The 18631-nt window shown below is 34.5% G+C and overlaps 1 protein-coding gene and 1 long non-coding RNA gene across 11 annotated transcripts in view; one reads left to right on the top strand and one right to left on the bottom strand.

Annotated features, from left to right (window-relative positions):
• Positions 1 to 18631, bottom strand: part of PCDH7 (protocadherin 7) — a 294429-nt gene that overhangs the window by 127731 nt on the left and 148067 nt on the right. Inside the window, exon 4 of one of the 10 annotated variants that reach the window (XM_084517355.1) lies at positions 3031 to 3232. The exons of the other annotated variants lie outside the window; for them this stretch is intronic. Coding sequence (XP_084373481.1) covers positions 3183 to 3232 — 50 coding nt within the window. The 3' untranslated portion in view covers positions 3031 to 3182. Of the gene's footprint in view, positions 1 to 3030; positions 3233 to 18631 lie in introns of those variants that run through there. 10 annotated transcript variants of the gene reach the window in all.
• On the top strand, positions 10852 to 17357 carry LOC311435862. Its single transcript, XR_014692455.1, has 3 exons — positions 10852 to 11655; positions 16835 to 17054; positions 17144 to 17357. It is a non-coding gene; the product is annotated as an uncharacterized lncRNA (long non-coding RNA).

The following is an 18631-nucleotide window of genomic DNA, read 5'->3' as shown; positions in this document are numbered from 1 at the left end:
TCTTCTCTGTTACTGGGTATAAACTGAAGGCAGCCTTTCTGCTAAGATAAATAGTTTGAAAGCATTGACCATAAAGCCACAGGGAAAAAAATAAAAACGTTCTCAAATCACTCACGTGGCATCTTTTACTCATATTGGCTAATCTTCCTGAAGTAACTGATCACTGGAATTTCCACCTATTCCTCCGCTTTTCTTTTGAGGATGAAAGACTGTTATAAAACAGCAGGCAGCACCAAAGGAATGCTGCTCTTCTGGGAGATGTAGCAGATGGCCAGATAATGCAGCGTGATTAATAAAGAGAAACTTATAGGGACCAAGCTTTTGCAGTGTGCTAGAACAGGTGGCCATGGTTAGCAGGTGAATACTAGCTTGAGTGGTTTGTTTTTTTGGTGGGGGGCAGTGGTTGTTTAAACTTTTGCTGTTCTGATTAGCAGATTTATTTTGTTTAATATCAAGGAAAAAATGAAGATTTTTTTTCCTTCACTCCCACCCCAAAGTTATGTATCTAACCCAATGCTCAACCATCTAAAGTAGTAGTTTACTATTTACAGGTGCTTACTCTGCTTCACTTGAAGTCAGTAAATTATGCTTCAGAGTATATTTAAGCATTTTTTATTTTTTTTTTTCCATTTTAATTTAAAAGTGTAGTCAACTTAAATAATTTCAGAATGTATGCTCATAATTTGGCCAGTTTCTACCACTTAAAAGGTTAAAGTTGGCTCCATTTCCACAACTCTCTCTTATTTAGAAAATAAATTGGGAGTATAATCTTAAAAGAGGGAATTCTTTAATTTAATGCAGAACTATATCCATTAAACACAAGTTTTCGCTTATATTAGGGACACTTCAGTTACCAAAATTGTGCTCAGGTCAGCTGGTACTTTCATTAACAACATATTCTGTGAGCCTGGGGGACGGGGGGGAGAGAGGGGGGAAGCGTGGGGGAGCTAAAAGATTAATTTAACTGCAGAAAAGTAATATTGCTAAGCCTGATGAGAAGCTGAACATCTGACACATCCATAAGATAAGAAACCCAATGTTGAATTGGGAAATTACATTGTTATATGTTACTATTAGAAAAAATATAAAAAATTAACACATACTTTTACATAAAAGCCATGTGTCACTGTAGGAAATTAAAATGAAAATAACAGATACAAAATAAAACTGAAGAATGGTCCAAGGAATATTGCCCTCTCTTCATTGTAGAACCATGTTAACCCAAGATGACTGCTTACTTTCCTTTTCCCTTTCCTTTTTCCTCTCAGATAAACTTTTGTTTTTTAATTCTTATCCCAAACATGACATTTAACTATTTCTATACAGATCTTACTCAACAAACAAGAAGGAAAGATGTTTCCTTTGCACCTGAGAATATCAGCAAATAAAAATATACCTCATTCTGTTGATCTTTAAAAGAAAATTAGGCATCTACTTGGATTTCAGACTATGCTATAGGGCAAAAAGCCCATATTTTTATGGTGCAAAGCTAGAGATCTTCTCATAAATCATTCATCATGTAAAAGAAATAAGTATTTTCTTCTATGTATAGGAATTCTAGTATTAATATATTAAAGGAAATAGAAGAAAGAAAATCTGTTGATTCTGTATGACAGTAAAAGCCTGATGCACTAATAATTATCATTTCACTTCTTTCAGAGAAGCGTAATGCCATTAAGAGTTTCATCCCAGCAACAGGTGAGATGGGGGAATCAGAAAGGTAAAAGTGTGTTAACTCACGGGTTGAGATGAAGACAGTTTGCTAGGTAAAGCACAAGCAAAGCAAAACAAAGAATTCATTTGCCACTTCCCATTGGCATGCAGGTGTTCACACACTTCCAGCAAAGCAGGGCTCATCACACACATAACAGCTTCTTGGGAAGACAAATACCATCACTCCAAATGCCCTTTCTTACCCCAGCTGTTATTGCTGAGCATGATGCCATATGGTGTGGGACATGCTTTTGCTCAGCCTGGGTCAGTTGTCTTGGCTGTGTCCCCTCCCAGCTCCTGGTGCACCCCTAGGGAAGCACCAGAAGCAGAAAAGTCCTCGGTTCTGTGCAAGCACTGCTCTGCAGCAAGTAAAACATCAGTGTTATCACCACTATTTTAATCAAAAATCCAAAACATATTGCATGAGCCTCTACAAATAAAATTAACTCTGTCCCAGCCAAAACCATGACATGAATGTTAAGGATTCAACACCGGCTTCTTCGTATTGCAGAAAGAATACAAACACACAGGGTCAAAGAAAAAATACAAGCCTGAGAAAGCATAAATCTGTATCCTACTGCCAGACACAGCTATGAAAGTAGAATGCTTGTTCTCTGGATATTCTGTGTATTTCTTCTATTACTGAGCACATATTACTGATCCAGTCCTGGGAACAAAAACAACAATTCAAGACTCCTTCCTGTGATTATAACAGTCAGACAGAGAATCTTGTATCCCAGCCCAGCAGCTCTTTATTCATTTTACACAAGACAATCATTGGATAATGCTTGGTGGTTAAGGCACTCCTGTGGGTTGTAGGAATATGAATTTCAAGGATCTGCTAAAACTAGAAAGACTTGAATCCCTGTTTGCCTGTACAGCTAAATTCTTTCATTCCTGATCTACACTGGCATAAAAGAAACCCATAGAGATAGCTTAGAAGACCTTAGAGCAAGCCAAAGAAATCAGAAGAAGGAAAAAAAAGGAAGGAAAATACCTATTCTGAGAATCCTTGTTCACAGTTCTCGGATTTTGTCTAGCACCAGAGCTTAAGTATGTAGAAAGGTAGCAGCAATTAAATACTGTTGTATATATCCACCAATAAGAGTGTAAATGCTTGGAAGATTAGATTCAGCTAAGTTGTTTTGAGGTTATCACTGACAGGTAAATGACAGATGAGTACTTAAAGAAAGGAGATAAACAACTAGCTTTTTTTTTTTTTTTTTAATTTAGTTATAAGAAGTTATTTTGCATCTGCCTTACCTAATTTCAAGCCTCTTAACTGTCAGCTCATTAAAAAGACAAAACAGGATTTTATTTTATTATTATTATTTTTTTTTTTTTATAATCACACTACCTTCCATCACAGAAAAAGTGAAATTCAGTGATCCTAACAGGATTGGGCTTGGGTCAATCCTGAATCCTCTTGAAAGGCCTGTCTTATGATGTGTATGTACTGAAAGTGTTCATCAGAAAAAGACTTCCAAGAACTGACTTCCAGTGAAGTGACTGCTGATACCTGTTTAGAAAAAAATAATAGTCAATTTGAAAAATATATAATTTAATGGCCTTAAAGGAAGGAAAATTAAGATAACACCCAGAGCTTTAAAAAAATTGATTTTGTTTAATCATATATTACATGACCTGGGAGATGGTCACTACTCCATTCATACTGATATCTCACATTTATATAAGAATATGAAGGGTTACCAATAAATCAACATAGGAAAAAAAAAAAAAAAAAAGGATTCTGATAAAATGAGGACATTTCATATAGCAAATGACCTCCTGACCATACTGGAAAACCAACATGGGCTATATTGAAAAGGCAACAGTTCTGGCAAAACAACCTGACAGTAATTTGCTGCATCCCTTAGCTGGTATCAATGCAGTAAAGGCCATGAAAATTGAAACATGGTTCATTAACTGTGTGGGGGCTTTTGATAACCAACTCTGATATCTATGTTCTCTCTGATGACCAAGAATAATCTGCACTGCAGCAACATGATGATGTGTTTCAGTGCATAGCCTATTGACCACCTGCTGCTTAATATACTACAGATGATACTTTAACAATTCAGAAGAAGCTAGGAATAGACAAGAAAAAGCCTCCCATCTGAGTGAGCTTCAATCTACATTACCAAAAAATCAGCAAGTTGAGATAAAAAGATAAGGAAGCTATAATTCATAATGAAACTCTTTTCCCTCCTGAACTTCAGGATGAAACCTTCACTTGCAAATAATAAACAGTTAAGTGAATTAAAGTGTTTCTACTCAAAACATAAGTAAGCCTGCTGGAACAAACCTTAAGAGAAGGCTACTTAGAAGTGCCAGGCTCATTACTTAAAATGTAGTAGGAGAACAAGAGGTTATGCTTATATATTGAAAGAAGGAAGATCTGACTGGACATAAGGGAAAAGGAACATAACTGTAAAGATACCAAACAGGAGAGCCAGTTCATATTATTAGGTTCTGGAATCTCTGTCCATGGAGGTTTCCAAGATCCAACTGAATACAGCCTTGGTAAGGACTCAGTCTAAATTCAGGGTTGATCCTGCTTTGAGTATCAGGCTGGATTCAACAAACTTTCTTCTGAGCTGAAATGATTCTATGGACAAACCAATGACAGCCAAAGATGTCTGAAATTTTCATGCTATTTTGTAGATGTATTATCTAAATATACAGATGTATAATGCAGATGTTTAGAAGAAACCAGGACTTTAAAAAGAAACAATAACACGCAGTACTGGTTATCTAGCATCTATCTAAAGGGGAAAATCATATTTTTTAGTCCTCTACAGTCAACAGGCATATATATATATATGTTTGTATGTATATATATATGTATATATATATATATATATATATATATGAATAAACACAATGAGGTGCAAAGTAAGGATCCATCTTTGCTTAGCTTCCAAATAAAATCAAAGTAAGAAGTAATTAAATCTTTTTTTTTTTCCTATAATTAAGAGAACATTTAACATTCACTGGGGCAGTATGTTAGGTTTAAAGTAGGTAAGCTACTATGAGATAAGTAATTACTTCAAAATATAGTTGAACTATTTTCAAACTAAAAGCTTTGTAAAGTGAAAGGGTAGCCCACTATTGCTGCAGAAATTAATTATTACTTTAGGGTTGAAACTTCCTTCTTTTCCTGAAAACTCTGTTGCCCTCCCAAGATCCTCAATTTCTGAGGTAATATTTTATTTTGGTATTGAAGCAGAACTCAGGATAGTCAGTTACTGAATAAAGATTTGCAAAAGCTTGTATTAATACAGAACAGTTTCTTCGTTCCAACTTTGTAATTTGAGAAAACAATGTGTTCTGCTTGCCGTAACTGTAAGATACAAAGAATCTTGAGAATAAGTTTTAGTGATATCTATGGAATGGCCTCAGGGATAAGGTAAAGAGTTCTAAATTCTACACCATAATTCCTTTTTATCCTGTGGAGCTTTGGCATAGAGTTTAACCAAGTCTGAGAATTTTGTTTACAGATGAGAAGTTGTTGCCTACTTTTAACAGCACTAAATAAATTACAAAGCTGAACAATGGTATTTCGATAGCATTTTGGAAAATTCTTTGTCTTATTATAAGTAGTGAAAGAGTTTTGATCATTGCAGATTAAAATGTCTATCTTCATCCTTAAGTATAAAGTCCTTACATTGCTATCTATTTTGTGTATTTAAGAAAGAATTAGTATATAATTATTCTCTCTTCTAGGAAGTGAAAATTAAGTCTGATCCCTATACATGGTGCATAAAATGGATAGTAAAGTTTCACCACGCTTTGAAACAAAATATATTTAAGGAAACTAAAAGCAGAAAAAAAACTTTGTATCTTGCTCTGACAAGTGGGAAAAGTGAAAACAACGGACATCTTACATTGTTTTGTATTAATGTAATAGAAAAATTCCTCTCCAATATGTTTCTGACCACTTAAGATGTGTGTTTGTGTTTTATCTAAATCAGTCTTCTAAGCTATCTACAAAAACACTTCAGGTTACTTCTACACTAGCAAAGTTGCAAACAATAAAACTTAGTATCCTGATGCCAATACACTGACTGAAGGAATACTGCACACTACTAGTGATCATTTCTAGAATTTTGAATAGTAAAGTTTAGAAAGAGAAATTTGAGAGAACGTCAAGAGAAACAGAATGTATGATCAGTTATTCCATCAGTAACGTGAGCAAGTATGCAAGCAAACTCAAACATTCCCTGAAAGCTTCCATTTTCCATTCAGTAGCCACAATAAACATAAATTTACTGAAGAAACAATTAAGTAGAAAGATGTATGCATGTCTCCTGAAGCACAGCATATGCTAGATACCTCACGTGCTAGATAAGTTTCCCAGAAGAGTTAATCCATGTAAAAGGGATTGCTGATTTGATGCCAAGGGCAGTGAGACCTTGAACAATCTGCTGAGTAAGAATGGGGTCAGATAAGTTAGAGCTGCCTGAAGCCAAATTGAAGCCATTTTTCTCCAGGATAAAAATCAGAGGGAAAAACATAAACAAAACACATATTCATCTCTGTTTCTCTATCTGGCAAGTCTGGTTAAGCTGTTACAGCAGAGGATATGCTGCTACAAACATGTTTGCATGATAAGAGAAATTTCTAGCACTATTTTTGAAAAACTGTAAGGAAAATGGGGGGAAAGAAGCCAACACAAGTATGCAACTTATAAACATTGTGCAATCAATTAACTTGTTTATGTATTATTAGTTTAGAAAACCACATTAATAACATAGATATCTTCAACTGTAAATAATAAGTCCTCTCAGTAAATGGAGGCAAATGCAGAGGGGAAAAAAAAGTCTGCCTTTATTTCATGTTTCTCTTCAAAAGAAAATAGAACTTAGCTACATTAACTGGAGATATGAAATCTCTAATGACTTCTAGCCTCACAACATAAGCTTAGTCAACATCTGGCATGATATTCTACACTTAGAAGTCTTAGTCTTGACTGACTAGATTTAGGCATGAAGCCAGAGGAAATGGTGAATCACTCTGAATCTCATCAGTCTGATATTGTTAAATCAGCAGAAGTCAGTTGAAGAAAGATGTTGTTTGTTTTAAGCTGCCTAAAAGGCACAGTCTAATACTGAACTGAATTGAAATTTCTCTGGTTAGCACAGTCATATTTTGGTTAACCTTTATGTTGTTGTTATTGTAATTGTTATACAGATGATAGCATATGTTAAATGTAACTGTATATGTTAAGTGGAACAAAGTTTTAGTGAAGAGGTTTCTCATCTGGAAGCCACAGAAATAATTTCTAGTCACAACAAGCATCAGCATAGATTTATTGGTTTTGTCCATAAAAATCCTATTAAGATGACAGGACTACTGTGTGATTTATTCAAATAATTTGAATGAATCAAACACCTGTGAATATTCTCAACAATAAATAATTCAGAGAGAACGAGTACATATGGCTGAACAATCGCTTGACGTAATTAAAACGGTGACTGACTGCCTTAAAAGAGAGCTGAACCCTGCTAACAGTATGACTAAAAAGCAGTCAGATAACAGGTATGAATAGCAGCTTTTCAGACTCATTTTGTATTGATTCATATGGCTTATCCATATTATTTCATCCTGTAATGCAACCAACAGTCGAAACTCAAGCAATTACAGAATAAATGGGCTTCTGCAATTGCATATCTAAGTCTTTATTTCTCTTTCATAAAGACTTCAGTTTGAATTCCAGAGAATATAAGCAAATTACAAACACATCTACAAAATTAGGACCTTCTTTATGCTAGGAGGAAACCCAAACAGCTCAAATAGCAGGTGAAACAGAAGTCACCTAATAGCCCTAATAGCCTGACTCTCCAATATAAACAAGAGTAAAAATCCAACATCTATGTTACAGGCCATCAATGGTTGTCTCAAAGCCTTCAGAATTCCTAAACATTAGACATTAAAAATCTTTGGACTCATAGCATGTGCTAAATGTATCACTAACCAGATAAAATCATCAGAAGACAACCATCTAATGAACATGCAGGTACAGAAACTTGCACAAAAACATATATTAAATATATTTGGGAAGTTTGAGAGCAAACCAGAGACGAGTTCAGGGCATTAAATACTTGTGAATATCTTCTATATGTAGAAAGCAAGCTACTAATACCACATGATCTTAAAACATAATAAACATAATACCCATTTCATACTTGATTGCAATACCTTTTTTTTAAAAAAAACAAACAATCAAAAAAAAAATATATATTCCTCTTATATATAACAAAGGGATACATAGCCTACAGCACACTAAATCTTCAAAACTGAGTACAGGTAGTTTATTAGTGGAAGACGTACGAGGAACGGCTGAGGTCACTGGGCCTGTTCAGCCTGGAGAAGAGGAGGCTGAGGGGAGACCTCATCGCAGTCTACAACTTCCTCGTAAGGGGTTGTCAAGAGGCAGGAGACCTTTTCTCCATTAACACTAGTGACAGGACCCGCGGGAACGGGGTTAAGCTGAGGCAGGGGAAATTTAGGCTGGACGTCAGGAGGGGGTTCTTCACAGAGAGGGTGGTTGCACACTGGAACAGGCTCCCCAGGGAAGTGGTCACTGCACCGAGCCTGTCTGAATTTAAGAAGAGATTGGACTGTGAACTTAGGCACATGGTCTGAACTTTTGGGTAGACCTGTGCGGTGTCGAGAGTTGGACTTGATGATCCTTAAGGGTCCCTTCCAACTCAGGATATTCTATGATTCTATGATTCTATGATTTGTACACCAAGGTGAGGAGCATCTGCCCTGTGAATGAGATTGGAAGCTCTCTCCGTATATGTCATTTAGCTTACTGCTGTAAGATGCTAAAAGGATCTGCAGCATCTTTTGCTATCATCTTTCCTTCAAGTTGGTAACTCCATTCTTTAATAATTGTAAGCATCACTGTAGTTTTTCTTTCAAGGACAGTTTCATTTAAGTCTTTTCTTTTACTTATATATAGGAAAAAAAAAAATCATGTCATTATCTTTTAGCAGTTATTTCGTGAATCTTTTGCCATAGTGAGATTAGGCCACAAAATTATAAAAAATATAAAGGGTACATTTTGATTTGGCTTTTAGCCAGGATGAATCCTTGCTGTTCAAACCTTATGTTGTTTAAATTGAAGGTTTAACTATCGCTGGCATGTATTCTGGAGAATGACGTGCTTTACACACACACTTATGAACATATGCTGGGTAGAGTTTAAAAAGCCAGTATATAACATCGGTCATTGCCTTAAATTTCTTCAGAAACATAAATGGGACGACTTTTGGTAAATGACACCTGAAAGCAGACCACCATATCTACTGTTTTATATGAATACAAAGATATTAAACATTCAGAGTACCTGAAGGGCTTCCCAACAATTCTTTAGGTGGTTTAAGTCTTCACAGTTATTCTCATGTTTAAAAGCTTCGTTTTCTACTCAAAGAGCATAACTGACTAAAGATGCTGAAATATGCTGTGTGAAAGGGAAAATGAATCTTTTAAACATATAAAACTCCTTTAGTGCTGCCCTTCCCATGGGACACATTGAAGATAAGCTAGAACAGATAAGTAAAAAATATCATAGAAATGTTGTTCACTTCCTACTTTGAAGTGAACAAAGTTTGCTGAATAGAAGCCTTTGTTTTTCAAAAGTATATTACAGGAAAGAATGAAATTAGGTTAAATTATAGATACATTTTAATAACATTAAATATATATATATATATATAATTAGTTACCTTAAGTATCTTACCTGCTTAATTTGAATGCAATCTCAGAAATTACAGAATCATATAATCAGCATACCACAGAAGTCAAATAATAATCCAATAATTTTACGTGTTTGTTCTACAAGGGAGCTCCTCTGCTCTTATAATTGTTTCCAATTTGTTGGTCTTAGTCTTTCAGCATGGATTTTTAGTATTGATTTTTGAGTTGAGAAGTACATCTGAAGTATGTTCTTTAAACAGAAAAAAAAAAAATGCTGCCATCATGACATTTATTGCTAATGACCAAAACATACTGACAACTTGAACCTTCTTACTTGAAGAACTTTTAAAAACTAAAAATCATTTTATGTTTCTCCTGTAGAACTTTTTGATTCTTCAACATCTGTGTAAAATCCTACATACTAAAATTACATGAGCTTCTGAATGTGCAGTTCAGAAACTGGTGTTTCTTCCATCCATAAAAGAATCCTATCTAGAAGAATTAGATTTCTTTCACAGGTTTTCTATTTTGAAATAAGGTTTGCATTCTATTTTGTACCTTCAAGTGCAGAGCTGCTTCATCCAACATTACTGCCTCCAATACAAGAAGAAATGGAGCTTGAATAAGCTTCAAATCAAGTTTTTGGTCTGCTTTTCATATTAAAAAAGAAAATAAAATGAAACAAATATAACAAACAAACCTATCCCACATGAAAAGAAACATCTCCCTCTACTCCAGCTTGTGGCTAAGCTCTAAAGACTGAAGCACTGTAGGTGTGCCCAGAATTTCATATTGGCTAACTCTGGACAGCAAACATAGCACATATTATTTGTTTTTGTTTTCTTTAGCTCTTTTATTTATTTACAGTTACCTTCACAGAAGTTAAAGGTTTGAGTTTCAAAGTCTATTCTTGATGTGCACCTGAAAAGCAGAGTATACAAGTAACTATTTTTCTTTCCAAGTCATCTGCTAGCTCTACCTCCCACCTCATAAGCCAACTTTCTTTTTCTTCTCTAAAGCATACATGATCTCATTTGCAATTACTACCTTATTTATTAATTTTAATAAGCTTGTTATTAATGCTCAGTAAGACCTTGTTTAGGTTGACCCTTGCTCCCCTATTATCGCAAGATGTGCCTTAAATCTGACCCTTATTTTGATAGAATGTCTACCTCCTTGGCCTGTAGAGGTCTCATACACTCAGACTTCAAGAAAAAACATTGTTGCCTGTTGCATTTTTTAGAAAATGAGGAAACTTGAAAGCATAAGCCAACAAACTTACTGTCTTATTAGTAGATGCTAGAACCCTCCATGCATTACCCATCAGGTTAGTTAGTTATGATTCATTGGCACAGCTGTGACTCATTACACTCAACACTGACTATAAAGGTAATAGAAATGATTTTCTTCCTAGAAGTCCTAATGGTCTAAGGGAAAAGCCCTGGCTGTCTGGCAATACTTGGATTTCGTTATATTGGTTGTCAGATAACAAATGTATTTTTCTTTCAGGAATGAGAGAGATCCTCACTTTTTTATTTGTTTGTTTTTATAATGACCAGCAAGTAGTATGTGTGAAGATGTGACTGCCTGAGTACTTGTTTACAATGTGACCAATAGATAGGAACGGTGGCTTTACTCAGGTTATACAGCTGAGCATGACTTCATGGCAGCACTGACTGTGGCTCAGCTCAACCTGCTGTTGATGGTTGTGTGGCCAGGTGAGGGTTCTAGCTGGTAAGCAACACATCGTCAGCTCACTTGGCAGAAGCTAGCTGTGATTACTACCTTCCAGACAAGATGGATGCTTTCCTGAATTAATTAACCTGCTTAGAGTTTGGCTAATAGTGTCAGTTAATTTGACTAATTTTTAGAAACTGGAACCAAAATCTTACAGCCCATTCATCTGCGTTAGAGGAGACCTGTGTCAAGATTTGGGAGCACTGTCAGTGGAGAAGCAACATCTCTGTTATTTCAAGAGGTGTCAATGTCATAGGAATAGGTAACAGTGCCCTACAGATGTATTCTGCTTCCTAGAGACAGTGGTAAAGGGAAGCATCTATGGTCAGGCTCCAGAATCAGCTCATGTAAGTGAAGGAGTAACTAATCTGTTTAAGAGCTTTGAGAAGCTGCAGTTCAATTTTCAGCCTAATGAACTGGTTTGTCTCTGGTCTTGAGCAACTGAAGCTTCAACAACTGTTAACAGGGAGCTGCAGCTTGGCATCCGAGTCTTACACTGTAAGTACTAAATTTGTTCTCAAAAATAAGTTATAGAGTATAGGTGGTGAACATGTCTTACCTTATACCATTGTTAAAGCCATGATCCAATTAAAAATAATGCACGTCACAATCTCCAGAGACACTTTGATGCAGAAACATTCAACACATCTACTGAAGTATTTTTGGTCTTCCTTTTTTTTAACTTAAGAATGTTAATTGGAGTGTAATTGAAGATGATGTATCAAATAACACTTGAATATTCTCTTATTCTTTGCAGGTTAGTTTGTCTGTTTTTCAAACTACCTTACATTATTCTAATGATTCAAAGCAATATTGTATTGCAAAGACCACCAACGTTTCTGCAAAAACCAAAGAGTGGTTTAATATTTGTCTGACATCTTGAATCATTACTAATTATTTCTACAATGCTAACACAAAAAATTACTGCTTCTGGAATTGGATATTACCACTTCTGTTTCTTTTTTTCTTGTTTCTTTAAAAAAAAAAAAAGAAACAGAAGAAAAAAAGAGGGAAAAAAAAATAATTGAATATTTTATAGAAACTTTTTCTCTACTGCATAAATGTGTTCTCTCTATATATCTGCATATACAACTTTGCATGTATGTTCCTTGTGGACTTGACTGTTATCAACAACTCAGCTAGAATACTGCATGTACAAGTCTTCATCCAGGCTTCTGGAGAATTTGCCAAATTTGTGGGTTTTTGCTAATACTAGATGGCTTTAAAACAAATGCTTAAAGCTTGGGATCACTCCACACAGATAAAGGAAAGGAAGAACATTGGCTTGGAGACCACAGACTTAGGCTGAATGAAGAACTGCACTGCAAAACATTTTGTACTTAAAAATTTTGACTATCTCAGCCCCGAAATGGAAAGGACTAAAGGCGTAAGGACAAAAAGGAATGAAGTGGCCATAAAATCATTTTTCATCTTCAAAACTGTAGACTGTCTGCCTCATAACAGAAGTGTAAAAATCGGCTTTTCTTTCTTATTAGTCGTATTAAGAAGGAGCTCAACCAAATTTATAGCAGGAAGTATATGACAAAATTGTCTGTGAGAGAATGGGACTGAGTGGGAGGCTTCTTCCACTCTGTACTGTCTCTGTTTTATGAAAAAAATAAATCTCAAGGGTAATCTTTTCAGAAGAATGAATATTTAGAGTTGCTGTTACTTCTTCCATATTGCATGGCTTTACTGAAGGAAATGCTTTCTATGTCTTCCAAGAATGTTTTAATTCCAACATGATTTGCCCTATGGATTTTTCTTGAAAATAAAAACTAGCCATGTTAGATCAATCTTTATTATTTGATTGGAGATATATAAACAACTGACCTTTACAGATCAAGTAAGGACTGGGTATCTTTAACAAACAGGTCTGTAAAACACTCTTTGAATAAAGAATAGGAACATGGTCAAATCTGTGCTCTTCTCCTTTTTCTCCCCACAAACAACATTCCTTTGTGCTACATAAAAAGTAGTTTCTTGAACTGAAGATTTAAAAAAAAAAAAAAAAAAAAAGCCTTTAGAGTGAACCATTCCTTTTTACAGCAGACAATAAAAAGATGAGAATTTATGCAGGGGATAAGTTATGTTATTTGGATATGCCATACAATGTTGCACCCTAACAAAAGGTCCTGTATCGCTCAGAGACCTAAGTAAAAAAACACCCATATTCTGTTTGCATGCTGTTAAGCACATGCTACTGTAGGGAATAATCAAGCAAAGCAAAGAATTAGGTCATCTACTATATCTTCTGCATAATAATGTCAACTTTTTCATGGTAGACTTCATTTGGGTAGTTTTAAGGAAAAACTATTATCATATGTTAGGTTTTGCTCTGAATTTTTCATTTTCAGTGCTCTAAACAAACTAGGTAGGAAAAAAAACTAGGATTTTTTTTTAACATATGTCTACAATTGTTATTAGTAGTTTCCTTGGTATTTTACTGTAAGACAGGAAATCACCAAGCAGTGATAAAAAATATTTCTGCTGCAGCATGTCCTGCTGCTTTATTTTTGCACCCCTGCAAGGTTAATAAGCTACATGATATATTATCATCATGATGTGATGTTAATACTCACAAGAGACATTAAGTGTTTTGCCATTTATTATACTTGAAGTCAAACAATTTCCTTTACCATTAGTATAATCAACTATTGACTACAAACCCTTCACAGAAAAAAGATTTTAAAAAAGCCCAAAGGATTTCAAAACCTACACAGCTACCAAGAGTAACTAGAAATCAAAAGAACATTGCTTTTCTAGAGAATAAAATTATAAATTAATTGGATTTTTCCTTCATATTTTAACATAATATTAAAATAAATGAAAACAATAAAAATAGTTCAAATGCAATTATATAATGTAAAGTGAACTCCAAAAAAAAAAAAAAAATAAAATTAACAAAAATAAGCAACAGTAGTAGTAGTGAAATTTGAATGTAAAAGGTGTGGGGGGGAAAGGTTTGGAAGTTCTTAAGATCTGAGCAGTATGTATACCAAAGTAAGTGCAGTTTATAAAGAAATACACTGTAGGATATTATTGCCTGTAATATCAAAGAAGAGAATTCTGTTTCATATATAGAATTCACTTCTTGAGAAACTATTGACTTAAATCGGGTTTGACTGAAACAAAACTCCTGTGGTCGGGGCAGGGAGGGAACCACCACCACTCTTTTAGACTGCTGATATTTCTGAAGAATTCATGCCCTTCTTGCAAGGAAAGTCCCTCTCTACACCCCTCCCTCCCTTTCCCCATTCTCCTCCCACTGAGGGATTAGAAATTGGCATATGACCAGAATGAAACACCACCTTGAATATAGGAACATCTTTTAAGCCAGCATTTTAAAGAAAAAATATGTTCACATGTAAAAGAGCAACTGAGCTTTAATCTATGCAACAAGAGTTCAAAGGTCAGTAAACCTAGACAAATTTTCATAAATAGATCAACAATGACAGAGAGGTTCATGGGTGCACTAGGAAAGAAAGTGTGAATGACCTAGAATCAGAGCCTTGTCTACCTACCAGCTTCTCTTCCACTACCACTCTACTAATTCAACAGAAGGAATAGAAAAACACTGCAGTGTATGCCAAAGTACCTATGTGCTTGTTATTAAAATCCATTTTCCTTATAAAAAAAAAAAAAAGCATAATGAAGTATTTAATGCATTTTTTCTTATTTAGATTATGATTATTCTTAGCTAGCTGAACTTAACCTTTAATTGAATGTAACATAAATAATTTAAAACGTTAGATTTATGGCTCCTTAAAGTGTAAGAAAAATGTTAAATATAATCCTAGTATAAATATAAAATGCCCTTTTCTCGTTGTCTCTAACTAAAGAATCTCATTTATTATAATTAATGCTGGAAAGTTACTTTTGTTGAAGCCATTTTCACGTTAGTGGTTATACTGTTGTCACATAATTATCTGCTGCAAGTTTCTTTATTTCTTATGACAATTACAAAAATTAAAAAGCTGCAGCTACGTTGGCTAATATGTTTCTGGAAGGTTTGCATAAGACACATGCTTTTTAAAGTTATTAAAAACCCAAAATGAAGCATAAATCTGCATTTTGGAAGAACTAAGAGGCATCTTCACTAATATACAATTTGTGGCATTGCTTCTTCCTTTGAACTCCAAAACTATCAGAGAATAGACTATCATTTTTATCAGGAAGCTGTAAAAAATATTTTTAAACACCTACAAGGATGATTTAACATTGCGTTAATTACAGTGTTAGCTATTTCTTCATGCGTAACAGAAGGGTAATTATTCTTTACGCCTACCAAAACATTCAGCAAAATGACCTGTGTTACCTCACAATCAATAGTACTCCTATATACTACACTAAAATTAAGTCATTGTTCAAAAGATTATTTCTTTAAGATACCCAAAATACAAACACATACAAATTCTCTTGAAAACTACTGTATTGTGTTAAAGTTAGGTGTTAAGATAGGAAAGGCCCTTCACTACAGCTGCTGGAGTAGTGGAAGCTTTGTGAACTTCCTCTTCCCCGACGTGCACAGACAGTAGATATATTTGTTAATAATAAACCTTTCAGGGGAAAACAAAACAAAAATAAAACAACATCTAGGTCTGGAAAGAGTCAGAGCAACCTGAATTGAGCACTGCTACTTCCATTATAAAATCAATAGGATGGGCACGTAGAGCTTAGCTAACTTAATACACTTTTCTCATCCCTGGGGGAAAATATTTACTTAGGAAAAAGAATATTTTGTGCCATATCTAGCCACTGTATGTCTTTTCCCTTGTTTTTTTGTTTTTCTTTGTTTTTTTTTCATTTGTTGACAAGTATGCGTTTGGAAAAAAACAATGAATATAAAGATTCTCTGAAGAGTGAGAATAGCCAGGGTAAAGGCTGAGCTTACTTTACCTAGTGCTTGGAAGTAACGTACATGAAAGTTTCCGTTATCAGCAGTCTTCGCTTGGAGAAGCTCACTTCTAAAGAATTTCCTATTAACTTTATGAAATAGATTTTGCATCTGTTTTTTGATTAACAAATTAGCTCATTGTCTCACACTGACTGCAGCAGAGCTGAAAAACAGATCCAGGACTCTCCAGCTCTTGGTATCTATTCTCATACATGCTGTGAAATGAACTCTTAAGTTGCACTCAAAGGTGGAAGTTGCTTATTTCTTGCTGACGCAGCATGATGCAACTGCAATCCTTGCATGATGCAAGGATTACTATTTGGCTACCTGAGTGGCTGATTAATCACTGATTAATGGTTTGCTTACTGTTGGAGTAAGGGTATCATTTTATTTACCTGTAATTAATTTCCAACTTTTTTTTGTAAAGTGTTTTGTTGTTGTTTTTGTTTAAGTCTTAGAAGTCTTATGTCATAGACATATTTTTGTTTTCTTTCTCTCACTTCACCAAAGGTAGGGTCTTTGCAAGAAATCTCTACTAAGGTTAAAAAAAAAAAATAAAATAGTTTTCTCTACTTGACTGTAGTAGTAACTGCAAAGATTTCAAAGTTTGTCCAAGCTCAGGTTTCAGACTAGACAGTACACCAAAATTTTCATAAAACCTTTACCTGCTAGAAAGCTGAGGAAAAATTAATAAAGTCCTCTCACTGTTTTCTTTAAAAATAGTAAGATTATCTTAACATTTGTCTTTTTTTTTTTTTTTTTTTTTTTTTTTTTTCTCAGGTTTGAATTCCAGTTATCAGAGATTTGGAAAGAACAGACATCGCATTTTTTGTCGGATTTTCCATGACACAAAGCACCACAGCTCTCACTAAGCTCAGCAACATTTTATGTGATGCTATGGGAGAACAAGTCATGCTATTTCAGAATTGGCTATATATATATATAGCGAAGACAATAATCACTGATAGAATAAAAAAAAGTAAATGGTCTTTTGCTCTAGGTAATGACATTATTTTATAGTAGGAAGATTTCTAAATATAATTATCTTTACTAGTCATCTTAATGATTCTTCTTCTGCATTTCCTATAGGAGTGTCTTGTGGGACATACAGAAGTGCCAGATTGCAGAAATGTTATTTTTGCTAAAGCCACAGCTCCAGGAGTTATGAGCAATATGAAATATATATATATATAGCTAGCCTTCAGGTGTTAAAAATGAAGCACAGAAATAGCAAAATAAAGTTGAAAATATCTGAAGGTAAATTAAAACTATCATAAATTCATATATGTCCCTTTGAGGTCAATCTGTTGTCTGGCATTTTTTTCATTGTTTTGTTCTGAGTTTTAATTTGGTGTGTGTGTGTGTTGTTTTGGTTTTGAACAGAGGTTTTCCATGGCTTCTGACATTAAGATTCTACTATATACAAGCAGCTCAGGAGTTGTAGGAATTAGACAGTTTAATGTGCTTTAGCATACAGCTAGCATTCGATTCAAATTTCTACAATCAATCATTAAAAAATAACATCTGTAGCTATTTCCTACAATTCTGCATCCCCACTGATAGCATTAGTTATGACACAGTGGTAAGGAACAGGTTGCCTGGTTGAATAGGTTATGTGTGGTGTTTTCACTATGTCTCAGTGTAAAGCTTAAATTAAAAGAAAAACTGTTGCAAAATATAGGACCTATATGCTTTTAAGGCTGGAATTAAATTTAGATATTTCCAACAGTTAAAGAAACCCTCCTTTACACAGTTGCTACAGTAGTGTGGGGGAAGTTTTAATCTAGCTCCTTACAGATGAATCTTAAGACATGCTGTATGCTTAACTTTATCCCTTGTGCAGAATGCAGTTCCCAATGAAAAAAAAGTAGTGATTACTGCAGCATTGTTTAATGGAAATTTTAGTCCTATATGAGATGTGGAAAAGTAAGAATAACTCAGATTTAGTCTCTCTACAAGAGGTTGTTTTAATTGCTGTAAATGAATAATCCTTTCAGGATTAGTAGCAAAACATGAGGTGGGCAAGTCCTAGTAAACCCTCTCATTGCTTAAGATGTTGGAGATCTTTAAACCAGATTATGAGGCATAACACAGGGATTCTCTGCTCTCCAAGAATACATCAATGATCACAGCAGAAACATTTTTAAAGGCACTTTTATTCCAACTCTCCGAACTACAGAGATTTCTTTGTATTTGATTGTTCTCTCAACATTTATTTGGGAACTATGCTGTATACATGTGTGTATATATATATATATATATATATATGCACATATAGATATAATTGGATGAAGATGGGATTATTTATCAATGAAGTAGTCAAGATACTTGGAAAATCAAAGCACAAGAAAGTTTCAAGAGATGTTTGTGAGAGAAAATAATGGAACCAATATGGTAAAGTTTAGAAAAATTTATTTCTGTAAGAGAGCAGAATTTGTTAGAAGTCTCGAGCCTATTAATATATATATATGTGTGTGTGTATATATACACACACATATATATTCAATTCTGATTGTTCCATACTTTCTGGAAGAGAACAACTGACCTTATTTTCAGTGAGTAGAATACAAGCATTCC

Source organism: Aythya ferina, assembly GCF_964211825.1.
Source record: "Aythya ferina genome assembly, chromosome: 4".
In the NCBI taxonomy this organism is placed as follows: Eukaryota; Metazoa; Chordata; class Aves; order Anseriformes; family Anatidae; genus Aythya; species Aythya ferina.
This window is presented reverse-complemented; position numbering and strand designations above follow the sequence as displayed.